The following is a 27,735-nucleotide window of genomic DNA, read 5'->3' as shown; positions in this document are numbered from 1 at the left end:
AATTTAAACATATGTTATAATAGTCCTGCGTCTTTGGCCATGGCATAGAACATTGAATCGGGGTTTTGTAGTAATTCAGACGGACTTCCAACTTCGGCTATTTTGCCACTGTCCATGACAACGACCCTGAAAGAAAACGAAATTGGTTTCGATTAATATTTCGATTGGTTTCGAAGATAGACAGTGCAATGTTGCAGCAACTCGTTAATGATTTTGTTTCATATCGATGCCATTTTGGAAATGGGTTCTCGACAATCCTTACTTATTCTATAGTGTCAGAATGAGTAGTGCTTATCAAGAGAGATCCAAAACAAGATGTTAAGACGTCCACTTTGGTCACTTTATTCAGTACACCTACCAAAGAGCAAAAATGATAGGTGTACCTAATAAAGTGGCCACTTAGTATATTTTTAATTTCTTTCTCATGAAAGAAAAGTGTCAAAAACAGCAACAAAATATAACATATCACAAAGTACGATCCTCCTCTCAATTAAATTTTTATATATAGGTATCAAAACGAACTTTTTATATTTCAAGAAAACTTACTTATCGCTGTCCAGTATGGTATACAGACGGTGGGCAATGGTAATGACTGTACAATCGTTAAACTCTTTTCTTATGGTATTCTGTATAAGCCTATCCGTTTCCATATCAACTGCTGCTGTAGCTTCATCCAGTACCAAAATCTTGGTCTTCTTCAGCAGAGCGCGAGCCAAACACACCAATTGTCTCTGTCCAACGCTACAAATACAAAATGAATGACCAATTCGCTACTGAGTGAAAATAATTTCATTCTCACTTAATCAAGGAGGATATTATAAACCAGCATTGATCTTTAAATCTTGTTTGTTAAATTACCTTGATTAGATAGTTTGTTCAATTATGGCTAAACTAATTCAAATAGGCTCAAAAGGAGTTTTGTACGATACCTTAAGTTTTCTCCACCTTCTGCTATAGTATAACTTAGCCCATCAGCGAGTCCAGATACAAAGGATTTCAAATGAGCATGTTCCAGGGCCTCCCATATGTCAGCATCATCATAATAGTCGCTGGGATCCAGGTTGGTTCGTAGCGTACCAGTAAACAAAACTGGATCCTGAAATAGAGTAAGAGCAAGACGTAAGTTTCTTCTTCCTTTGGATAAAACCTAATTAAAGAAATACTCGTGCACTAAAGAACTGACTTAAAATAAACGAAAAATTAGGTGGACATTAGTGGTAACTTAAACCAAAAACAACAAAGTACGATCTACCTGAGGAATGATGGTAAGTTTTGGTCTCAGATCATGTAGACCAATAGTAGATATGGTTACATCATCAATTAGAATTGACCCTTCGGCTGCCTCTATAATCCGGAATAATGACAAGGTTAAGGATGACTTTCCAGCTCCTGTACGTCCAACGATACCAACCTAAAGAAGTATAAAGAGAAAACAAAATTTTAAAAAAATTCAATAGAAAAGATGTTAAAGACATTAAAGATGTTAGATTCTTACCTTCTGTTGGGGTAAGACATCTAAGTGGATGCTATCCAGAACAAGGTCTAGGCCTTCTCTATATCTCGTGCTATAGTCCACAAAGGAAACTGCGCCTTTATCTGGCCAGGTATAGCTCGTTTGGGTTTCTTTGATTTCCCATGGTGCCTGTAATGACAAAGTGGAGTAACCATTAGTTAAAATATCCATCTTTGCAGTTGGCCATTTATTTTCTTCGTATTTATACTTTGATAAATAACCTGTCCAATCTAATGTCTTGTTTTGATCATTTTGGCAAAACACTAACCTCAGATTGCAGCTGTGAATACTCTTCTATCCTTTCAACTGATACGATCTTCGTTTCCAGTTCAGAATTCATTCTTACTAGCCACGTCAGTGCATCGGTAACCTATAAATAAAAAAAATAATAATAATAACGCTATAATACCCTGACCGACCAAAATATTAGATAATCGGAACAATAGCAATCCAAGAGTAATGTGAATATTAAAAACTCTTTAGCTCAATTCAAAATATACCAGGATAGTCTATAGGAGCATGAAAAAAATAAACGCTGAGCCTACTTACAGTAAGGGCATAGCTTAGTGATAAGCCAACAATCCCAGGATCCAACGAATCTCTACCAACTACTGCCAGCAAGGCTGCTATGAGAACAATAAAATTGCCCAATATGTCTAGACGAATGCCCAACCATCTGAAAATTAAAAAGGAATTGTGTTGCACATTTATAATCTTTAAGTGCAAAGAGATGGACCATCTAAATTGCACCTTAATGAAGTAAAACAAATGAAGGATTCCCGATTTAAGAAACACACCTGTTTGCTGTCAAAGAATAAAATTCGCAGCCTTGATGCTTGTCGACTTTCGCGTCCGATAACTCGGTGAAGTGGTCTTGAGCACGGTAAGCTCTGATACTAGAAGAACCCTGGACACTCTCGGAGAAGTGGCTGAAAATAGGAGATCTCGAGATTGATTTCAGTCTCTTAATTTGTCTTGAACTATTGATGTACACAATCTGTAATGGAAACAAAGATGCCAAGTGAAGCATATGATCAGGAAAGTAGACTTCAACAAATATTTAGCGCCACAGAAATACTTCTAAGTGTATTGAGTTGAAATTAGTGTATTACAGACTTTAAAAACAAGTGGACGGTGTTAGGATACATTAGGCATATTGATACTCGGTACTTACCTGAAGGAAGTAATACATAAAAGCCAGAGGAACCACCGCTATAAGGAAGAACGGATTACTCAGAGAAATCACAATAACCGTTCCCAGTACAGCAAGGACACAGAAGATCCAAGAATCAATGTCAATTGGTATTTGAGTGTCAACGTCATCCATGTCTCTACCAAATCTAACAGGATACAAAACAGTCGATTCAGATTGAAGAAATATCAGTTAAAAATGAATATTGTGCGTAAAATATCTTGTGAATAAGCAAAGTTTTAGAGAAGAATTATGATGGCTTAAGGCATTATTATAAACTGGCCACATCTCAGCTCTGCCATACTGGTATAAAGTTCTGAAATCATATTTAAGAAAAAAAAAAAAAAAAAAAAATCTGCTAACTCTTCTTTTCAATGATTTGATGGGCGAATCCCTCAAAAGTAAATGAATTTACGAAACTGAAGCATGATCAAATGATATATCACAAAAGATGGTTGAAATGAGTACCACGTAAGGGGACACAGCTTCAACACGGCGTGAGAAGGAATCCCCATATACGTGCGAGTAACGCTGTTGTTTTTAATAGTAGTATCAGCTTTGTGGATGCGATTCAACAAGTCATCTTGTTGAATCACATCAAGATGACTTGTTAACATCTGTGGTGTAAACAATTTGTTTCATATGACACCACACATAAAAATCCAACCGGTTAAGGCCAGGAGAGCGTGGCAGACAAGAAATGGGACCTACGCGACCAATCCAATGATTCCGGTAACGATAATTTAAGAACATTCTTACTTGTCTCCCAAAATGTGGAGACGATCCATCGTGCTGAAACACTTCCAGACGTGTTGGCAACGTCCTCTGCAAAAACTATGTAATGATCAGCGTTCAGGCAGGCGGGGAACTCCTGAGGAATAATCCTACGATGCCAGCCCACATACTGATTGACATAAATCCCACTTGGAAACGATGGAGATTGTGCTTAACGCCTCGTCAGCATATTGACAAGAAAATCATACCTCACTTCATGATATTCAGAAAACGCTAGAAGCGGAAATGATATCACTAATTTGTTTAACTCAACTCAGAACTCGTTGCCCTTAAGAGTGTAGAATTTTCTTCTTGTATTTAATGAGCCATTCTCACAATAAATATCGGCGTCTATTTCAAGGATACCCTGTATTGTAAATTTAAGATTGTAAAGGTTTTTTTATTGACCAAACAGAGCAAAAATGTGGCCCAGTAAAACCTAAATTTTATTACTTATATATGATTGGCTAACTCACCTATTCAAGATTCGGCCTAATGGAGTGGTATCGAAGAATGACATTGGAGCTTTACACACCGAGTGAACCATCCCATGATGAAGACGTTTGGCAGCGCGCATAGCAGCTGTGGCTAGCATGATTACACCTAGAAGTAGGAATAAACCTGGGAAAGAAATCACACGCAATTTAAGTTGTTTAAAAATGGTAAATACAATATCGCAAAAGGACTGACCAACTAGATTTAAGACAAACTCACTTTGTGCAATACCCAAAACGGTGTACACAATAATCCTTTTATTTCGGAGAGGGATATTTTGCGTGCCATCAGGTAATGGAGGATCGTTGGTCCACTCACTTAGCCATACATTTGCACCTACCTGGAAACAAAAGAGATTTCAGAACGTGCTGGAAGTTAGATGCATAAAGTCAGCAAATAAGACACCTTAAAAGCATTCTACAGATTGTTTTATATAAGTCAATATTTATATAAAAAAAAAAAAAAACTTGCCTCGAATGCTTCGTAAAGGGTGTATCCAATTATCGTCCACAGAACATAGGGGATGCTGCAGTGCTTCAGATAACTCTTATAAACGGCAGCTTTCACCTAAAAGAGGAAAGAAGTGCAATCATGAGCGAAACGTTCTAGGATGTTTGCTATCCACCAACACAGAGGTGTTTGTTAGCTTCCAGTAAGAAGGCTCATTCGAATAATTAAGCAAAAACAGTGAACGAAGTCTTACCTTACCAACCTCCATCTTTTCGTCCTCAATCAATTGCACTCGATTATCTTGAAGATCTTGAATCTCAGCGTACTCTCCTGAAAGGGTCATCACACTAACACTTCTGGAAGGCCTGCTGATTTGCCTTTCAGCACTCAGTTTATCTCCATCTTCACTCCTTTCAGACAGACTAGAATGGGAAAGTAACCTTTTCCTCAAGGCATCGCTGTAAAGAATAAATTTTAGCTTCAAAGACTTAAAAATTGGAGGATAATAATGCACAACCTTCCCCTAAGGAAACTGGCTCTGAGTGCATTGTGACAGTTAGAATATCCATCAAGTTATGTCCCACACGAAAAAGAAAATTTGAGACCCGACTGTTAAAAAGAACTCGGCCATTATCAGTTTCTCATTAGCGCCATCTATGGCCAAGACTTCATATTACACAAAGAATTATTTATGTATTACATTTGCGCAATGGAAAAAATATTAACCTTTCTCCTTGGGACTCCACGTTTTCTACTTCCTCTACCACGTCCGCGGTTTCCTGTTTCTTCAGATGCTCCAGAACGAATTCCGAAAAGGATCCTTTCCTGTTTATTAATTCTGTGTAAGTTCCCAGTTCTTCGACCTCCCCGTCTTTCATGGTTACTATGAGGTCCACTTCTGGCAGGATCGAAATATCGTGTGTGACAAGGACCCTTGTCTGAAAGATCAAAGACGTTGTTATCAAAAGAGATAAAACGCAAAGAACTGAATATAGATGAAATATAATAATAGGATTAAGGAATCGGTGGTAGTGGGCCTTCAGTATAAGGGACCCTAATTCACAGAGGCTATTCCTCGATTATTATTAAGAGTACAGTTTTATTTTACCAAAGAGGACTGAGTTACCTTTTCCCTTAAGACTCCCTTTGGGCCGACCACGTGTTCAAATATGTGTTTACCAACATGAGCATCCACAGCACTCAATGGATCATCAAGCAGATAGATGTCGACGTCCTGATAAACAGATCTCGCTAGACTTACTCGTTGTTTTTGACCACCGCTCAGGTTCACCCCCTGTGGTAACATAAACCATGGTATCATTCACGAATACACAGTAGTTGTAAAAATCAAGACTAAAATTATACACGCTGTTACAATGTCAAAATATGATTTAATAACTATTTTTGAAAGAAAATATTTAGAGATTCTTAAAATTAAAATCATAAACTCCCAGAATTGTATCAGGGGTTGGAATTTACGCCCAAACAAAAACAGACAGTTGTCTAAGGGCTCAAAAAAATGGTAATGGCCATGCAACACTGGCCACGTTCTGTTGCACTGATTCGTATTCAAATTGGGCACGTGTAAGAGGTCATTTTAATCCACATTCTACAGCCATTACATGATTTTAAATTCACATAAGAAATATAGTTCGGGGTTGTGTAAATAGAAATGCGACAGATGACGAAATTTTAAATTCAAAGAACCGCAGAAAGAACGAGGTCACTGTGACGGATATGAAGACTGTTTATTCTTTCACAAGCTGTTTTGAAATCCCTTTTTCCCCACCCATAATAGGATGCGCCATGTATTGGTAGAATATCCGAGGAAAACGTCAAAAAGATGGGTCACAAAATACACCCCTTGACTCTTTTATTATTATTTTTAAACTTTGATCCATCCCCCAATCATAACTGTTTGGTTGCCAGTTCTCCCCATTTACTATCGAAGACAAATGATATGACATGCCAAACTGTGCGTTCAAAAAGGTTGCTTTGTCTGTGAGATGGGGGAAAAAATTGTAATAAAACACTGACCTTTTCGCCGATTTCTGTCAAATCACCGCCTGTTAGGATGGCCAAATCCTGTCTGAGACAGCAGCTTTCCAACACTTTCTGGTAGTTCTCTTCATTGTATTCATTAAGAAACAAAATATTTTGTCTCAATGTTGCATTCTGGATCCACGCTTGCTGAGGAACGTACGCCAATGAGCCCTGCCACAGAAATGTTTAGTTATCAAAAACAAATCGCCTAAACTTATCCGAAAATATTATAAAAAGAACACATTTAGAATCTAGATATTAAAATCTAGCCATCCAGTCATTTGTTATTCCATGTTGTATCTGTTTTTAAGCAACTATTATTACGCAAGTATCTATTAATACGTTAAAAACAGTTTAAAAAAGGTTTGCTAAGTTACATTTAATTCTATGGATTCTAAAAAAACCTATTGTTTTAGCACAAGAAATGAACAATAAAAATCTTGCCTTCACGTTGACACTCCCGCTGATCTTTTCCATGTCTCCAAGTATGGCCGAGAGCAGAGACGACTTTCCGGAACCAACCATCCCCACAATACCAATGAGGTGACCTCGCTTGATGTGTATATTAATGTTTCTCAGATTGGACTGATCATCTCTAGACCAGGAAAACGTTCCATTCTCGATAGTGATGGCGTCACCTACGATCAGTAATTATAAGTATTAACAGGCTTTCCCCATAAAAAAAAATATTTATTCATTTATCTTTTAAAAATGATAAAACCATGTCTCTCAAAATGGACTCCGAAGATTTTATTGATGTAAAAATTAATTGCCAATCACTGCCCAAAAACTTTTTGAAATTTACGTCAACAGATAAAGTATGGCATGAAACTCATGAAGCCATGTATCTAGGCTGTCTCGTGTCCACCACTTAAGCAGCTGGAGTTGGACGGACTGGGACTCGCTAATACTGTTAGAAGGTCGTTTTATCTTCAATGAAGATCTTTCTGTGGTAGCGGACCAACTTCACCTTGCAATGCCACAATTTTACCAGGATTGCGATGGATCCTTTCAAGACAACGCAACTATCCGCCATGTAAAAATAGAGATAAAGTTGCAAGTTTTGGTGATAAAGATTTCAATGAAAAGCACCATTTATGAATCTTCTCACCGTGTGATTAAACACGAGCTCGGGTAAACTATAAAATGTGTATCTGGATTAAAAGGACCATCGTCACTCCAAGAAGACATTGTCAAAACCTTAAGTTATCAATGGGAAGAAGCATCATATTTATTGTCAAACCTACCTTGGTCAGGTACGTTCCCAACACAGTGAGGATCTAGTTCTTCACACAACATGAATTTATGAAGACGTTCCAGAGACACTTTGATCTGAAACAAGAAAGAAACAATGTTCTTTAATTTCAAAAAAAAAAAAAAAAATTGGCACCTTGCAATAAACTAGAAATTGTCCAATGTCTTTGAATTTTTAATGGATAAAAATAAAAAATCCTAGGGCCAACTTACAGCACCAGCTAGCGGCATTGCCTTGAACTTGCCTGAACTAAGCTAGAGATGAGGTGAGGTATCATGACAAGGGAAAACCTCAGCATAGTGAAGAGAGTTAAAGACACAAACGCTGTGCTGGGATCGAGGACGTTGCTTTCATCGATCATAACGTAGGTAACAAAGCTTGACACAGCTATCTGAAAACAACAGAACCAATTAGGGGAAAGGAACATCAGTGAATAATCCAGTTTTTTCATCTGATCGTAGTAGAAAGTGGTTACCTACCAGAAATGGCGAACAGGACCAGATAAATGACAACCCACCATTAAGGTAAGAAAACATCTTTAGGAGTTTTACTTCTGCATTTCTTATACCGATGACGTTATCCATAAATGGAATTTCCCAGGCATACAACTTCAGTACCTGAAACGAAATCCCTTTGGATGAATATTTTGTGCAACCTTAAAACATAAGCATTCATTTATAAATAAGCAAACTATCGTGCGCATCCTAGAAGGATACTCGCTCTATATTCGGAAATCAGCAAAGATTAGAGAGATCGGTGGTAGACCACACCACATCTTACCTTGATTCCATTCAACATTTCGTTTAGGTGTTTTAAACGACTATCCTTCTTTTCCATCTGCTTCCCCTAGAAATAAAAAATAGGTTTCAATCCATCAAACATCTGGAACATTGAGTTTTAAATTTTTATTAAACAGTAACTAACTTTTAAGTTAGTTAATTTCCATTTATTTGGATTTACAAATAATATTGAATTCTCCACATACATCGTTGGGGATTCATCTACTTCATGGTTTAATTAAAAAGAAAAAAAAACAGATAATGATCAATCGATACACTTACTTGAACTCCATGGTTTTTGTTTGCTATGAGTCCAGTTATTGGAAGCATCAGGATCATAACACCAACACCAGCGAGGCAGGGAGGACCTAGGTATTGCCACAACAGCACCACAGTTATCAACACCCTCAAAGGAGCACCCCAAACAAGACTCGCAAACATGGCAAACTGGTAGATCTTTTCGACGTCCACAGCCATCAAATTTCCCAACTCGCCAACTGTGTATTCTCGTTTAGCTGAACTGGACATGCGCAATGCCTGGAAATAGAGCAAACCCTTTTGTTTTTACCTCGCAACACCTGATTTCGTTTTGATATGTTCAATAGTATATTGGGGTGTACTTACTTTTCGATATATTGCAGCAATAAGAGCGGATTTCACCTGGATGGAAGCAGCGACATTGAAATAGACCATGTGAGCCATGAAAATACTGCATACAACGGCTGTTGTAAACAGAGCCAAGATGTAAACATATCCTCTCCAAGTTGGCTCATCATTTGCAACGAAGTCGATTATTAAACTGGAAATAGATTAATTTAATATTCCATAAAATACGAATTCAATATCGAACTCCAATTAATGGGACAAAAATCAAATCTAAGTATCACCGACATATTATAAATCACATTAATTTAAAAACAAATGCATGGGACTTACTTCAATATAAGGGGTGGAGCCATTCGAACAAAAGTGAAGAAAAGTTCCGTGATGGCTGCATAAAGGGCCAAGGGCCAAAAAGATCTTGTAATTGCGCCCACCAAAGAAGGACTGCCTGGAATTTTGGCGAAGGTTGTTGAGTCACCTTTTGTTGAGTTTTCATGGGGTGGGGGAATCCTGTAAATGAGATAAACACCACGTAAAGATAAAAACTAATTATAATACTTATACTTCCTAAGAATTATGCACGTTGAGTATGTTTTGGAACTGGATTTTATTCAACTTACTTTTCGGTGTATTTCAGCTGCTTCAGCCATCTCCTATTAAACCGTTTCCACAGAAATTCTGAGACGAAATTCCGGCTCAATGGAGGGAAGTCGTCAAAACTGATAATTCTCCGATAACCCTGGATAACTAGTCTGCAACAGAGAAAACAAAATCATTTAAATAGTTAACTTTAACACCCAAGGCAGACTCCACTCCCTTGCTTAAACTTATTAAGAAGTAAATACGAGATGGTCAAAAAGTTATGAGAACAGGATATTATAAAATGCATTAATAAATTAAGAATAGATTTTGATAGCTTAATGTTTTATAAAATAAGATGAAAAAAATTGTATGGCAAATTTCTATGTTGGCAGGTGGAAGAAAATTGAATATCCAGCATCATTCAAGTAATCACAGAAATTCAAAGTAAATCCAGGTAAGAATAACCAGATTAGGGAATATCGCCCAGTTATGTTGCTGTTGAAAGATGGTTGGCAGAGTTCAAAGGAGTAAGGGAGTCACAGTTGAGGATGGTTCAAGATCTGGTTGACCACCTGAAGCAATCAGTTTTGAAACAATTGCCATCGTTAAAAAAATTTAGAAAACAAAAGAACTAAAGTATGTGAACTTAAATTACTTTACATTTCGTATGGTAGCATTTTAATAATAATGAGCGAGAATTTGGAAAATGTCCAAAGTTTGTGCAGGATGGATTCCCAGAATCCCTTTGGCGATGAAATGGATTCAGTTTGGTGACTGATGATGAAACTTGGATATACTTTTTATGATCCTAAATCCAAATTAGAATACAGGCAATGGAAGCACGAGGGACTTTCAACCCTAAAAAACGTCAAACCCGACTATCAACTGGAAAAATGTTGATCTTAGTTTTCTGGGACACAGGATTGTTGTTAATTGATCACCTTGAACCAAAAAGCCGCAATAACAAGAGATATTAAGGGGAAAGTTTGGTCATTGGGCTTTGCTTCTCCACGATAATGCACTCGTGCACAAAACTAAAATTCACGGACATGGCATTGAGAAATTAAACCAATCCTGTACAGCCAGATCTGTCACCAAGTGATTTGTTCAAAAACGTCAAGCCTCATATTCGTAGAACTTATTATGAAGATGATGAATCGCTATAAGCAGCTGTGGAGTCCTGGTTTGATGTCCAACCTGAAGAAATTTCTGAAGAATTAAACTCTTTGAAGATTAAATACTATAAAACATATTGAACTCCAGGGTGAATATATTGAAAAACAAAAAGTTTTTATACCCATGTCTTATATTCCATTCTCAGAACTTTTTGACCAAACCCACTCAGTTCAATTGCGTTTGAAAGTTATTGTACGCAGTACTAAGTTCATTAATCTCAGCTGTGGTAGCCAAGCGTTACTGAAGATTGTCTTCATCACTCATAGCTGAAACCAAAAATATCTATTCTTTCAGTAGTTTTGACATCAAAATTAAATACTTCAGAGGAACATTCATTTTACTTACTTGTCCATCCATGCATAGGTCAGAAGGGATAAGAAGGGTTCCACTTCCAAGGGACTTTCTGCCTGAAAGAAGAGATTAAGAATAAGTCCACTTATTTGATTCAACAGAATTCTAAATATGTTAAAATCGGTTTGGACACCAGAAATCTCATGCAAAGATGTACTTTAGATACAAGAGGATGCTGGTTACCTTGTCAGATGAACTATATTTGGCATCATTGAAGGCCGAAAAAATCAACTGGCATATGATGATTGGGAAGGAAATTACTGTCAGAAGAAAACTTCTATTGGTTATATTTGTACTGAAATCCTACAAAACAGAACAAAGTTTCAAAAAGGATAATATGAGCAATGTTAAATTCAAAATGTTCAATAAGATTTCATAACAACAAAACCGTCATGATAAAAACAAAATAAAAAAGAAACTTCGTCATGTGTCTACAACTTCGTTCATTCATTTTATGCAAAAAAAAAAAAGGCTACTGCATCATCTAAGATGCAATTTAGAAACCACAGATCCAAAATAAGCACCAAACTTATTAGTTCTTTTATTAGTTCAACCTAAATACGACCGAGTTCATTGACACCAACCTGTGTCCTTGTACGTATGCGTGTAAATGACCTTGGTGGTAAAGCATGGTTAGAACCATCTGCTCATATTACAGGTTAAAAAGGCAATTCCCAAATGCACCGTAAGCCTTGAAAAATTGCTGTCGGCGATCTCCTATTCAAACTCCACTGCCGTTCAGCCCTGACTTCCGTGTGTGTGCACGCGCTCGAGGTCAGCGTGCATCACTCCACATTTTACCCGCATTACAGCTGATACGGGTTCTGATTCAAGGCATAGGAGGGAGGGAAAGGCTGCGTTCATTGTGAGTATCGTAGCACGTGAGGATAAGAGGGGTTCTGCAGTTGAATACACACACACAAAAAGAAGTGGAGGTTTTATTATTTTAAATACGATGCGGTAGACTGAATCTTACCTGTCCAAAGGCTGACATTAGATGAGATCTGTAAGTTACAACTCCACACAGAGTTAAGAGAAACCAAAATAGAAATAAGACACCCGATGATCTTCGACCATTCATTCCGTGGAATATTGTCATCCATGTGGCTAAAATCTAAAACAAATAAATAAAAAACCATTTAATAAACATCTGACAAACCAATTAACTTGATAGTTCTAATTGTTAATTAAAATTAGATTGTTTCTTGGATGAACTGGCAAGAACACTCGAAAACGGCAATCAGGGTTATCGTACTACATTACAAGTGGATGATGGTACTCTTTATGTGTTATTTTTTTGTAGTGTAACATCGGAGGAAGTTGCAGTGATACCAAAGGGGTTAATTGGTCAATGGACTGTCGTTATTATGATAAAAGGGAGTCTGAAAACAATTACGATTTCAGGAAAAGCAAACACCTTGGCTGGAGTCCTTGAAACCTGTTTTAAAAGCCGGACAAGAGTGCTGCAGGAAATGGAGGAAAGTGAACCATCCTAACTGTAAAAGGAAAAGGATAAAGATTTCTTAAAATGAGGAAGAATTCGCAAGGGCACTTAGGTCATTAACAAGCAAGGCCACAATGATTTACAAAGAAGTCACGGCAAAGCCAATATGCATTATTTAAGGGCCAACTGTGGACTAGCATAACGTACGCGGATATTAGCCTGCATTTTAAACTAAACAAGACACTCAGCTGTATACGATGGTCCGTTGTGAGTTCTGTCTGACTGTCGGGGTTAATTAGGCAAGTAAGGCTCCAGGAGTTGATGGCACATACCCAGTGATTTTGGCCTCCGTAGCCGAGTGGTCAGGAGAGGGCGTGCAGTAGTACACACTCTGAGTAGGCCGGGGTTCAAGCTCCTGACTGCTAAATACGGTCGATCTGCCAACCCACACTGGACCAGGGTGGCAGATTATGGTCCATTTCCCTCAACATGAATTGTTTGAGGAGGCTTCCATCCTGCAGTGGATTGATAATGGTTGCTGCTTACCTTACCCAGTGATTTTGAGGGGGTGGCCCTTCAGTGAGTGCATTGAACTACTAAAGTTAATTATGAAGGCATCTTTCGACTCGGGAGAGTTTCATTTGGATTGGAGAAGTGCCAATGTATCACCAATACATAAAGGAGGTCCTATGAGGAAAGTTGATAACTACAGACCGATTAGTCTGACTTTAGCGGTAGGGAAAATCTTAGAAGCAAATGATTAAGAGTGCAGTTCAGGGACATTTAGATAGATATGGCATTCTGAATAACACACATGGCTTTGTTAAGGGAAAATCATGTTTAACTAACTTAGTAAAGCTATTTTGACACAGTTACTCATGAGCTGAATATAGGGAACAATTTCGAAATATTTTAGTAAGGCATTTGACTCAGTCCCTTACAAGGTTATTGTATAAGCTGGAACATGTTAGGATTAATGGAAAAATTCTAAGATGGATTGCTGGATGGCTGCAGGCCAGAAGGCAGAGGGTTGTGATTAACGGATATTCTTCAGATTGTTGTATCGTCAGAAGTGGGGTCCCCCAAGGATCCGTTCTTGGACCACTGTTGTTTCTGATTTTCATAAACGACATCGACGATGGGCTAGAAAGTTCGATATTAAAATTTGAAAACGACGTAATGATTGATAGGTTAGTAAATGATCAGTACCAAGCAGCGGACCTTCAGGATGATTTGAACAAGCTGCAAGAGTGGTCAAAAAAGTGGAAACTATGCTTTAATGCAACAAAATCTTAAACGTGGGGAACAGCAACCCCAAAATAAATTATACACTTGGTGGGAGTTGAATTATAAACAGCGGCGTAAGAAAGGGACCTTGGAGTTATAATATGAGTGGATTTGGAGGTCACAGTACCACTGTATAAGGCAATTTTAAGACTACATTTGAAATACTGTGGTCAAGTATGGAGACTTCATCTGAAAAGATGACATTGTGCTTCTTGAAAGGGTCCAAAGACTGGCAACTGGAATGGCGAGATCGGCAAAAGGATGACCATATGAGGAAAGATTCCGTATATTCGGGCTACAGAGCCTGGTAACCAGGCACCATCAGAGGCGACTTGAAGGCTCGAAGCATAAATTCAAATTACAGGGAAGAGGTTTAGACTAGATTGTAGGAAATTTTTTTAGCCGGAGAGTCGTTGATTGCTGATTGCTGTAATGCAAGTCTTCAACTACCTGTGAAGACCCGTGTCTTCACAGATAGTTGAAGTTTCTTATAGGGTACGACAGCGCTTTGACCTGTGACTATGCCTAACCTTTACCTATGCGAAAGCAGCATACTCGGCAATAAGGGCCAAAAAGCTGGAGTTAAGAGTAGTGTGTTAAGCGCCAAACTCCTACACTCTCGATGGAAACCTTGTACCGATGTTTTTATGCCACCGTTAGCCCCTTTTCTATAAGAAAAATTCGGAGTTTTTCTGGTTCAGTGGTATGTGTCTTGTGTAACCAAGGACCGGCTAGAGGTGTTTTAGTCTGTGATCAATAAACGGATTATAATAATAATATTATTATCAACATTATAGCTTCTATGTATCAATGAGTTTATTAAGGCAAGGAATTGATTTCCAAGTTAAACAGCCATTATTTGCCACACTTATTTAAATACATCTGATGATATAAATACTTACGAATGTCAGGAGTTTGATAGTTGCTGCATAATAGGTTGCAGATGGAACAGAATAACCATTAAGTCGATTTTCTACAGCTATGAACAATTCGGCGATACTACAACCTAACAGACAAAAAGACAGCACCTGAGGGGAGAAAAGAAAACAAAAATTTATTTAACCACTACCTTAGAGTACAAGGAAGTGATCACTTGTTACAATCTCACTAGATGTCGTGATAGTAACCTTGAAACTGGGAGAGAAAACACCAAAAGTGAAATTTCACTTGATGTAATCAGCTTACAAATCCCGATAGATCGCTTAAGTAATCTCGAGAGTTTATCATGCCCTGTACTTAAGCGAAATCGGCCATTGAATATAAGCAAAGGTCAACTTTTATCGAAGCGAAAGATAATGTTGTAAAATATTTACAGACGCGTGGATGGTGTTGATCTTAACCAACAATACCCACTTCAGATCTTTTGTCCAACGTACAAGGAAGCGCTGATTGAACCGCTGATTTCATCATGTGAAGAAGAACTGCCAGAAATTATGGCCATTTTTTAAAACCCTCAAATTATTTCGATATTAAATAGCTTACTTAATAAAAAAGATTATTTCCTTCTCCTGGAAAGATTTGCTAGAATGAGCGTGATGTAATATAACTTCATACGATATTATCAGCGCCACATTACTAGGAACTGTCGGTCATTCCAAAACCCCACTCTTAAACCATAGCCAGTTAGCAATTCAATATTAGATTTAAAAAGAAAGTAATTAATAATTTACACGAATGACTTTGCAGTTTTCCAAACCAGTGGAACAGGAAGCCTTATCGTTAAGAAGAATATCCTGGAGCAGGTACATTAACTGGTTTGACCTTGAAAAGGGGCGGCTGAGTATAACGGAACATCCCTCATTACAACACCTCAATTGTGTTTCATCTAAATGAGAAACAGCAGCGAGAATATATTGCAGTTGAATTTCAAACTAGTATTGTAGTTGAGGATATGAGGCCTGGGCCAAGTTTTGAAAAAATAATTACGAAAAGCAAAAACCTGCTCCATTTAGACGGGACTCGAACCCCCATTTCTACAAACTGCGAGGAAGGATGGTAGTCATGATATTCTAACATAAAATGGTTAATTAAATCTCAGGGTTTAATTATTATAAAAATCTGATTGAGGTCATTGGATGTTTAGAAAAAGATAAAATATTGAAAACAAGCGTATGCAGAGAGTTTACAAAATATGTTCAATGTTACCAGCTTTGAGAAGTATAGTAATGTCCATGGTAATTTGTTGGTAGTGTTCTTTCTTGTACTCCACACATCAAAAGGTGCAAAGAACCACAAAAATCCACATGGCACCCACACTAGTACGGTCTTCTGGAAACATGGCGTCAGGTCAGGAGAGTTTGTGTACCACGTGACGTCTAGATCCTGTAAAAGAAAAGATGGAATGAATGTGAACACTAAGTTGTATTCATCAACAATAGCACTCAGCAGGACAAACAAGAAATATTTTAAAAAAGGCACAATATTTAGCTCAAAGTATTCTGAATTTCATAAGTATAAAGAAATATTTCTCAATGAGATGTCTTGCTGTCAATAACCCAGTAGATGGATTTGTTTTCAGGAAGGGCAGTTGAGACCGTGATCCATCAGTATATTGTAAGTAAATATTAATTTCATGGTCGGTTTGAGGATGAAAAGTCAAAGTATGCTATCAAAGGTTCAACCACCTTCCTTATTTGGACTAAAAACCTTATAGGAAATACATGCACTCTTCTGCACTTCCTATTAACCGTCCGTGTTTCGTATGAGTCATGTGCTTAGCGATAGCCTGTTGAAAACGCCCGCGATCACGTGCAAGAAAGCAAATAAGGGTGTGAAGGTCTGCGTTATATTAGTTTAAAACTTGAAATGTTTTTATGTTTTCTAGAATTGGCCAAGAGATTAGCGAGTTCTTGAGGATAACATGGCATTGTAGGGAGTGGGTTATATTTGAATATTCGTGGAGCGCTGAAATTATAAGCCGAACTTCAATGGTAATATTACCTGCATCGAGAACAAGGGGTAGTCAAGGTTCACTTTTGTTCTCGTATTACAGTCACTGGGACAGTGAAGCCTACCCTTTTCAGCGAATTTATGTACAACGCCGTAACCGGAATCGTAAGGTTCCAGAGAGTTCAGCGCATAGCAGAACGATACCCGGTGTTTTCATCCCTAACTAAGATACGTCTTACTGTGGTAAAATTTAAGTTATGCCTATGTTTATATCAATAAACTTTGATATTTTTTTTTTAGTAGCAGTTCAACAACACCACAAAATAAGAGTTTACTAGTATCAGAGAGAAATCCTCAAAGGTTTCTCAAAAAATCAGGAACAGGATCCCCAAAAATTCGGCTCAGAGATTAGGTCTATTTTCATCTTCGCTAAAACCAGGATCTGCGTCATATATCAAGTCAGGTATCCCACGATTGTTTAAAGACTGGACTATTCGGGTTCTTTGCTCTGCTCTTGAGGTAGATGGAACTTAAGGAGCAAATATTCTGTTGTAATTTGAGCTTTGTTCAGTAGCTGGCCAAATACGAATTTTGAGTGGAATCGAACAGCAAGGTCCTTTGAATGAATCTCCAATAATCGAGTGGATTTTGGATGGATTTAAAAACATGAATCATGAAAATACAATCCGAGATGGCTTTGTTGGGTTGGATAGAACTGGAGAGATGAGGCTCGATAAGGGAGGGTCTCACTTATGGGGTTACCCCCTTGATCGGGCCCTTATTTATTTACTATTTATTTTATTATTATTTTTTTAACAATTTCATTCTCTCACAGAGGATTGTCTTCATCAACCATAACAGAATTTCGCGCGTTAAGACGTATTTCTCAAACGATGCATGGCAGAGTCAGCCATTATCAGGCTGGTATAACCATATCAATGCTCTGGAATTATCCTGGCTACTTAGGAGAAGGGAGGTGGTTTCAGTTCGATATTACCACATCCTAAAGAGAGTGTGATGAAGTTTCTCTGTTGGCCCTTCAACCAAATTGTGAACGAGGTCTGAGGCACTCAAAAGATTGTCGAGTAGTTGAGACTCTTAAATAGATGGTAGTACGCGAACTAACGGCTCTCATTGAGAAGATAAAATCTTCCCCAGAAAGTACAGTCGTAGTGACCACCCGAACAATATTTCTTTGCCTGTTTAGACAAAGATATTGATAGTCACTAATGCAATTTCTAAGATTGCTGCGCAGAAAACAAATACTTAATGCAATCCAATATTAGTGACAGGTTCCGTTCAGGCTAAAAAAAAAGCCTAATAACAAAAGCATAACCAATTTTCTGTCTGTTATTGTTCCTGGCATGCGTTAACTTTGTAGAATACCGTGGATGATGACATCATCCAAGGTAACAACTGAAGAGTAACTTTCAGATTAACAAATACAGATTACATCAGACATACTAAGTTTGGTCTCCAGATTAAGAGCTTAAGTTACACCACGATTCAGTTTCATCGATAGGTGTAAAGCGAATTATCGCTTTACACCTATCAATTATATTTAGATTGAAATTATCAATCCAATTAGTAATTGGGTGAGAGAAGATTGTAGGTAATAACGCTGATCTGTATTCGTAGATGACAATGTCATCAGAACATTCAGCAATCTTTTACCCTGAAGTAATGAGATAAATAGCAAATCATTTACATCTACACAAACGATAATTGGTCTTGTACAAAACCCTTGGGGCATACCTCTGTAAGATGAAAATCTTATGGAATAATATCGGTCAAAAGTGAAAGTCAAAATATATTAGAAAAGTAAGCTCTAAGCCAATTGAGTTCTGCGATTTGGTTTAAATCTTTGTTTAAATTTCAACTTAATACAAAAGTGAATGAAGTTCATCCGCATTTAGTTGTTCTTTACTTCGTAACTTTATCTGAAGGATTTCCGTAAGGAAAGCCTTGAAATCTTCTAAGAAAGCTGTTAGGTCAGGTTGTAGTCCTGCACATGTATTATTCATTATAACTGGGTTAGAGGCCAATCACAGCACTTGCTTACAGCTGCTGCATTTTTCTTTGATCACTAAGAGGTTATTCTTTGATGTCATACATTCACTGGCCAAAAAATTAGAAACCTTTTGCAATTGGCGTTAATAGATAACGTATGGCATACAGACGTAAGTGGTCACATGGAATGATGAAAAGTTCCTTGGTATCGAACATTGTACTGTATGCTTTCGAAGGATTTTCTTGAGGAATCCTTGATTTTGTTGTTGCATGCCTATACGAAAATCACTTCTTTCTGTAAAATAATCACAAGGTTCGACTAGAATGGTGCCATCAATGCCAAGGCTGGAATGTGAAACAGTGAAAAAATATCACGTGGTCTAACGAGTCTCGATTTCCACATTTTGGCATCAATGGCAGGGTGAACCTCATGAAGCCTTGTACCATACTGTCTCGTGTCGACAACTCAAGCGATTGGAAGCAACATGGTATGGAGGAATGTTCTTTTGGCATGGACTAGGTCCACTTATACCATTAGAAGGTCTTGTTATCTCCAGTAAATATATCTTTCTGTAGTATCGGACCAACTTCGCCCTGTTTTACCCGTGTGATGAATTCTTTCAAAACAAGAACGCAACTACCAGCCCAACAAAAATTGTTTTCCGAATGGTTCGAAGAAGATTCCTAAGAATTTCTAGGATATGTTGGAAAGGGCATTTAGACTTCGCAGTTCTCTGCCGAACACAATACAACAATCGACAGACAAACATCCTGATGGAAGAATGGTCAAATGTGAATCTAGGCTCCCTCAGACACCTTACTGAAATCTACTCTAGGAAGTGGTCCTCGCAGTTAGCTCAGTTCGTAGAATCGCCATCCTCCACTTCGGGTGGAAACAGACCACAGTTCGATTCCATCAATAATGTGAATACTTTTTATGGTCCTTTTCCACAATTTGGCTACGTTATTGGTCTCAAGGCCAGGCAAGGATAGAACGATCTTTGTTCCTGGAAACTCTGGTTTTTCGCATACGGCAAACAGATCACAGAACACGCGCAATTTACAGATATAATATACATGGCGTAATATGGCCCAAGTCGCTGATGTCCCTAAAATCCCTACAGCAAACAAGTCACGATGTGTACGGACTTGGTGGCCCTATTATATAACGAATAAATGTTTCTAATTTTTTGGCTAACGAGTAGTTCAACTGTAATATCTGGTTGACATTCCTTCTACGTACTTTACTAAGTGCTCTTTATAGATGGTAAGCTGGCTTAACACACCGGATTCTTAATATTTTAACGTTCAATATATAAAGTTGATCCTTCAGTTCATCTTCTTCTGCGAACGTCTTAAATTTTAATTGGCATACCTTTGCTAACTGGACTGTATCTACAGGAAACACGAGCTCAAACTTTTATACTATTTTACTCCCAATTTAATTTTTCTTCTCCTTTGTTTTTGTTCTGTTTCTAGGTTACCTCGTGAACGAGCAAAGTCACGAAGATCAGGAGCATCGATTTCTTTTTCGATCAATTTCTCAAGCATGGTTAAGTTTTATTTGTTGCAATCTGTATGTCCAAGGTTTAACTTTTAGCTTTGTATACAGAATTGCCCTGATGATTGCGTGCGGAAAACTGGTTAGTCAGTAACTTTGCTAGGCGCTCCCTTTTGTTTGATTACCTCTGTACATAATCCTTTTCAAGTTGTTCTATATCCTACTTGAATGTGAGAGTACTGTGGTCCATTTCGAGCCCTAATTGAGTAACGGGATCTCTCTTGTTTTTGACAACTTGTTGGGCCATCTTGTTAACAATGAAGACTAGATAACAACATACAAGTGTTTTCGTGTTAATACAACCTCGGTATTGTAACCAACGGACCGATGACAGCGATATTCAAAGCTTATTATCTCTGGTGGAACATACGACGACTGATCACCGAGGCAGACGCCGAGACCCAAGCCATCAGCTGGGGAGTTCTGTAGGGGATGCGATTTAAGAAGCCCACGGACAATATTGCGGTGTCAGGGGAAGTCATTGGACTACGGTGAATGCTGTGGGACGGAATATATGACTGGAGGGAGTTCACGGTACTCAGGAACCCGTCATTGTCCTCAATTCAGTTACAGATTGTGGAATTGACAAACGAGATTATCTTCATCGAAGTGGACATAAGTAATGTGGCAGAGATGATGCAATCGCATGATTCTGAGCAAACCTAAAGATCTGTTTGAATTGGAACAACAAAAGTGTGAATGGAGAAAGAGGAAATGCAACCATCACCACAAAAAATTATATTTGAGGATTGAGTGATCTTCGGTGCTTAGAAAGAACTAATATTCTTTAGGTTTAAGTTTTCTGGAAATTAGAGCCATTCAATTTTATTTACAGGTCGGTTTTTCCTCGCTTTTGTTTTACTGTCAACCCAGCCATGGTAGTGGAAGTTCAACAACCGTCCGTATTTCGAATAGAAAGCTTATAGGAAGTAGAAATATGCCACAGTGTTGTGCACTTCCTATTAGCTGTTCGTGTGAGTCACCTACGTGCTAGCGACAGCTTGTTGAAAATATCCGTGATCACGTGCACCAAAGCAAACAAGGGTGCGAAGGTCGCCTGTAGGAGTGAGATTTCATAACGAAAATTTAATTTTTTGCCCTATTTACAACGGAGACATCCCTTTTCTGCTAACTTCCGGTTGACATTAAAAGCGTATTCATTTTTAGTAATAATGTTTACGTTCCCTTTCGTGACGAGTAAAAAACAAACGCCGGATTTCGAAGGTTGGTAACCCTATCCATGTCGAGAACAAAATGAGATGTTCAAAGTTCACTACTGATCTCTTATTACGCCCTTTTTTGGCTCCTGTTTTTGTTTATTATTATTAACGCTACCTGGTTGTGGTCTCTTTCAAGGATTTTAGCGAGCTGAGTCGATAGAAAATCCAGGAGATCGTTCAGCAAGTTGCGTTCATATCCGTTAACCTGATTACACCTAAAAGTAGGCTTAGCGAAAATCTAGTTCATCCACACTCAGTAAACAGTGGTTTCCTGTTAAGGTACTTACTGGGATTACCAGCGCGGTGTTCTCAACGACAGATGTTGGGGGGAGATCGTACAGAATCAATCCTCCGAACCAGAAAAACCGTAAAAGATACGTGGAAGAAATCAATATTTCCAGGTGGAAGACTGAACCAGAATTTTGAACCATTCAATTTAAAAATCTGAACCAGAAATTGAACTGAAGTCATTGACAGTTCTTCATTACTGGGCACGCACTGCAATTTCCCCCCCTCCCCCTTAGAATAAAGCAAACTGTTATTGACGTCAGACTAAAAATCCGCCAACATAAAACAGTCTGATACCCTGAAGTTTAGCGCCCAAGGCAAGAGTTCTTTATTTTCTCTGCTTTATTTATACGCCCAAGAACAGCCGAAATTATAGGTCACCACTCGTTAACGATGTCCCCTGCAGAGTTTACGGAGGGGTCCACTCGTCAGCACCAATCAAAGGAGACATTTTGAAAGTTACTATGTAGTAATCATTCTAGTAACTCGTTGAACTATATGACGTAATACAAACACTACACGTGCTGAAAGTATTCATTCCAGTGAGTGCAATCTCTTACAATCAGAAAAGGAAAAATACATCCGAGTATCGCAAACCCCCTACCAGTAACTTGCCATTTATTTCTTACACCACGTGATATCTATTATCATTCTCTCTCGCACACACAAAGCCATATTTCCCGGAACTGTCCTCATTAGTGACAAACCAGTCTAAAGGAAATCGATACACGTGCTAAGGAAATTAACCATCCGTACCACATTGGAAAGATATAATAAAAACATTGATAAGTGGTTATTATGGTCTGCAAAACAATTTTTTTCTCTCCAGCCTATAGATTATTCACAGCCAGCAGATTGGTGGTTATTTCTTTAGGCCCAAAGAGTGTTTCCTACCCTCCTTTCCAGGACCCTTTTTTTTATTACTTTATCTAAAGAAAGATCTGGCACAGTAATTGTCCAACATAATAGAAAATTGAATTCAAAGAATAGAATTGCGTATAACTGGTAGACAATGATTTTGATACCATTTTTTTTTAACAACACCCAAGAATATTTGTCCTAGATCTTTACCTTCATTAAAAATCTTTCAGAACACACAGGAAGTTGTAATATCTCTATAGAAACTGTAAATTTTCCAAAATACAAAAACAACTCATATCATACCTTCTGGAGGTTATTGTTATAGATAAGCTCGTTAAGAAACTGGTTTGATCAAAGACCAATACTTTTATCAGAAAGGGACACGTGCACCGAATGACCTATTGGGGTTGCAGAATATTTTAACAAATAAGACCCATCGATGAGTTGATGGAAGTTGAAGAACTGGATGTCTGTCGAAATAAAATACATTGATTGAACCGAAGGATTTCAGGAGACTTCAAAAAACGTTGTAATTCATGAAGTTATATCAGTGAGGTGAATAAGAAAGAGGCTCCAAAGTGATTAGAAAGGAACACACGATAAGATAGGTTTAAAGAACTGCACTCAAGAGAGATAAAAGCAGTAAGTCAAGATGGAAATCTGGTCGCACAGCAGTGCATCGTGGGAAAACAGAGGTTGCTGGCTGATACAAAGACATTTCGTAAACGTATTAAACCTGGATAACCCTTAAAAAGACTTACAAGCAGCCTATGAATAAATCATGATCCTCATGAATATAAAATTATGACTATGTGGTCAAAATTCTAAAGAATACGAGAAAGATTCCTATTAATCTCAGCATGAACTATATAATTCGAATACCACATTTATTTAATTTTTTTTTTTTTTAACAACTACGGAACAGGGAGGATGCACGACACGCACGCGCACTTTTAGTACGGTGTTGCGTGTTGGCGGGGCCGCAGTCAAAACAGCAGATGCGGAACGCCAAATCCGCCAGTCCCTACGGACAACCATTGGCCAGTTGTCATTTGCCCTATTCTTCCGACAGGTTGATCCTTTCCTCTTATTTACAAGCGAGTGAACCCCTTTTTGAAAGGGGTCAATAAACCCAGATGGTAAGATAATTGCGCAGTACTTAGAATTATTGGCCAAACGAAATAAGGGGAACTGGATTCGAGGTTAAGCTTATTAGCAATTATGTACGTTTTGCAAAATGAACTGATGAAGACATTAACAATGAGTGTGTTGGTGCTGCAACTCCAGAATACTCTTAAAATGTTTTAAATATCCTTGAATACAAACCAGCCAAGTCCAGAGCAGAGTTGCTCGATTCCATGCAAAAGAAATGTTTAAAAAACAATTGCTTATAATTCAAGACGACCATATGGGGTCAGAGAAAAACGTAAACATCCTCTCCAAACTTACTTAATGACGTATTAATTAATTATAATTAAATTAAAGTTCTTGTTCCAATAAAGGAATACGATTTATCATAAAACACCAAAGAGACAAAGGCGCATGCGTATTTCCTCTAAATATTTCCTATTCAGCGAATGATTCTTCACTCGTGTAGCAGCAGCCACGTGCTAAAAATACTAAAAAGACTTTTCAGCTCGTGAGTGAACATTAAAACAAAAATCACGCTTATTGCGTAATAACAAAACGAATCTGTGGAGTCGGTTCATTAGTTCCAGCTTCTGGAACTAATGAACCGACTCCTACAGCATAATACCACGTAAGCGAACTTATGACCTTCTCGGTTTTCCATTGATTGCCGCTGTTCACCTTCACGTAATCCTCAATCTTGTTCTTGGAATCGAAAAGTAGGCCATTGTCTTCAACAGCTGCTTACCACAGCTCACTTTTTTCTTTTTTTTTTTCGCATCGGTTGTCAATGAAACCAAGAAATTACGTTGTCACGAATAAGTTATGATTGGTTGGACAAAATATCTTCCAGAATAAATGGAATTTATGATTTCCACGATCAAAAAGGGGTGGTGGATTCTGGTGCTGGTTTGTGACATTAATCCCCACACTAAGCTCGTGGTTCCCAGCGCTTAAACAACAGCGTGATAAAACCAATTTGGCTTAATTATTGGCTCAACTTTTCAAACATGCCCTTTAACGCTAACCATGCCTAACATGCTAATTTTGGAATAGACTAAACTCCCGAGTCCTGTCTCCTATATGCTTGGGGAAACTCGCCATTGATGCATGATAACAAGGCCAGGACAGTTAAAATAATTAATAATGCCACCAGTCACTAGATTAAAACTGTAAATAAATTATTATAGGGCTTTATGACGAGCTTCTAACAAGGCGAAACAGCTTGTTAAGAAGCAGTAGCCTACTCTATGCATTTAGATGGCGTTAAAAGGTCTTTTCGCAAGAAAATCAGTTTGACCTTATGCGGCCGTCCCTGATAATCATTAACACCAGCGAGGGCTTGTGTTAATGATTATCAGGGACCCAGACGATCAAAGAATTCGGCTGTTTATGTTCATCGATAACCTGACCTTATAGTAGATGATTGAAGCTCCTCAACATTACTGAGCGCTGTTTGTGTGGCTGCCATAACAGTTGCGAAATTAGCATTCCTCTTCTCCCTTGATATAAAGGTGTCTTATAATTATCCAAGCCTTACAAACAAGCGGCTTAACGTCCGAATAACAACTCCCAGAAGAGTATTGCGTTATCATATTCCAATAACGATGCTGAATTCATCCATTTTCTAAATCTAACTAGCTCCAAGAAGTATGCCACAACTTCTAGGTATTTGGTATTCATTGCCACACGCGCTACCAATCGCCTTTTATAAATTTTGATTTCTATATAACCTTGTCGATTACTACAACCTCAGGGTAAAAGATTCCAACGTGTTCATTACATCACGCTTTCAGTTATTGACGTAATGATTCTCATAGCTATTCAACCTTCGTGTTCAAATGAAAGATTCCAAGGTCTCGATGTAGAGCAGGCAAGAAATAACCGGATTTATTTAAGATGAATCCCAGAAAAAGACATCGAGGTCTTTTCCACTTCGATAATTACTAACTTAGACAGTAATTAAACAGGTTTTAGGTGGCAAAAGCACTAATCTCGAAGAGTAACAAATTATCTGCAGAGTAGCGAAGGAAACTCAACTGGGGGTTGCCGTATTAATGATTCAGAGGACAGTACGCAACTGGATGCGTCCGTCTGTGTCTGGTCTGGTGAAAAAAGGAGAAGCTAATTAAAATCGAATGACATTCCGAGCACGCGGGGGGAAAAATATTCGGGAGAGCCTCCAGATAGAGATGATCAATGGATTTAAATGTAGAATATTGCACACTTTTATTGAAGCTTTAAAAATAATCACCAATTATATTAATATTGGACAATTTCGTCTTTGGATGATTGTATTAAATACTTCGGTACTCATTTACCACACGAGACATTTCTTCATCTTCCTCGTGCATCGCAAGTTCTATAATTAACCCACATTAAACCTGCGCCCACTGACACACAACTATTCTTAGATTCAAACATTAAAAATCGTACTTACCCAGAATTCTGTGTTACAGAAGTCTTGCGTTGTTTCATCCATCTCTCTTAAACCACATTAAAAAACGAACAATAAATATATCACAGTAATCCAGCAAGTTCTGAACCAACCCCACACCGCTCCTTAAGGAAAGGAGCCTTTTGGGTTAACCTCCAACAGTCAACGATACTTAAGCCTAACTTGGGATCTACCAAACGAACAGTCAAAGCTCCAACATCGACTGTCTATTGTCGGCTGCTCGTGTGCAGCGCTGCCTTGTGTCTCGCAGAACGAGATCTTCTGCCTGTTGCGAAACAGGCGCAGCCTTGTGTTGATGATATAAACTTGTCGGTTGCAATAGCTGTCGAAAATAATTATTGGAGACATGGAACGTTATCGGACCGTGATTATCGCGAGATACACACAAAAAAGCGTACGTAATCGTACATGTTTAGGTTTTCCACCTGGCGAAAAAAAAAAAAAAAAAAAGAAATGTACTCGGCTGGTTGGTTAGGCAGACGACGGTATGGCGTCTGCTGCTTTCTGCCGCTGCTATGCGAAAAACCGATTTTGGAGCCGGTGTTGCTAAGGGAAGGGATGGCTTACATTGTGCAGAGGAGGGTGGAGTGGCATTGCACGTGTGCCGGAGCAGCGAAGAAGAAAGTGGGCGTTATGCGTAACTTTGCAGTTAATAAAGGGGGTGGTGGGTAATGGGGGAGGGGAAGGGAACAACGCGAGGCAGCATCGTGGAGCCGACAGAACGAGACTGACATTTCGCAGATGTTTCGGCGAATATTGGAATACCTCAGTGACGTCAGTGAAACGTCACCGATCCAGTGACGTCACTCAGTGTCCAACAGAAAGTATGTTTGGCGTTTACTGCCTTTGGTGGCGTCGATTGGGTTGGGATTTTCTACTCTCGTGTCGAATTAGATCTAAAATATATCGCATATTTGGATATCTAGCAGTGGTAAGGTCAAGGTGCATTAGAATTTTTGCTTCCACCCCAGCAAAAAACATCAAGTAGCTATTCAGGGCAGATCGCAATTGCAGTATTGTTCTCAATAATTTAAAACTTGCCCCATATCGGAATCTGTAATGAACGATGAGCAATAATATCACCGATATTTGCTATAAAATATCAATCTCTGCCGATATCTTCACGATTTCCACGAAGCCGTCGGAGATTACCGAAGTTAATCGCTGTTTTTGCTAGGGATGATGCACCTGGAAGCGATACTGGTTGCCTAGATCCGATACTGAAGTTTATTGCAATGTATGAGTGACACTTTTACCATTCATCGATGGTAACGAGAAATCAAGCGGGGGAGGAAGGAGGAAGGGACATAAGTACACGTGCTTGATTGACCATGGTTAAATCTCGCGTGACTACTAAATAAGGTTATTTTAATCTC

The 27,735-nt window shown here is 38.4% G+C and overlaps 1 protein-coding gene across 1 annotated transcript; it reads right to left on the bottom strand.

The window, feature by feature from the left end:
- Positions 1-8: 8 nt before the first annotated feature.
- On the bottom strand, positions 9-26,794 carry LOC150079532 (ATP-binding cassette sub-family C member 1-like). Its single transcript, XM_090383350.1, has 31 exons — positions 26,342-26,794; positions 16,090-16,266; positions 14,847-14,972; positions 12,190-12,327; positions 11,397-11,516; positions 11,208-11,269; positions 9,725-9,856; positions 9,438-9,614; positions 9,126-9,300; positions 8,784-9,038; positions 8,503-8,568; positions 8,202-8,339; positions 7,967-8,113; positions 7,715-7,799; positions 6,912-7,105; positions 6,462-6,638; positions 5,551-5,718; positions 5,151-5,362; positions 4,678-4,882; positions 4,442-4,541; positions 4,194-4,310; positions 3,956-4,100; positions 2,688-2,853; positions 2,311-2,510; positions 2,063-2,189; positions 1,782-1,883; positions 1,496-1,642; positions 1,253-1,411; positions 930-1,096; positions 547-741; positions 9-126 (listed from the first exon to the last, which is right to left on the bottom strand). Exons 1-31 carry the CDS (start codon positions 26,381-26,383, stop codon positions 15-17), a joined length of 4,533 nt encoding a protein of 1,510 aa, XP_090239476.1. The 5' UTR covers positions 26,384-26,794; the 3' UTR covers positions 9-14.
- Positions 26,795-27,735: the final 941 nt, after the last annotated feature.

This window comes from Mastigoproctus giganteus, chromosome 10 (genome assembly GCF_048544385.1).
Source record: "Mastigoproctus giganteus isolate SK-2022 chromosome 10, ASM4854438v1, whole genome shotgun sequence".
NCBI classification, from domain to species: domain Eukaryota; kingdom Metazoa; phylum Arthropoda; class Arachnida; order Uropygi; family Thelyphonidae; genus Mastigoproctus; species Mastigoproctus giganteus.
Note: the sequence above shows the minus strand (reverse complement) of the source record. Positions and strands in the feature narration are given on the sequence as shown.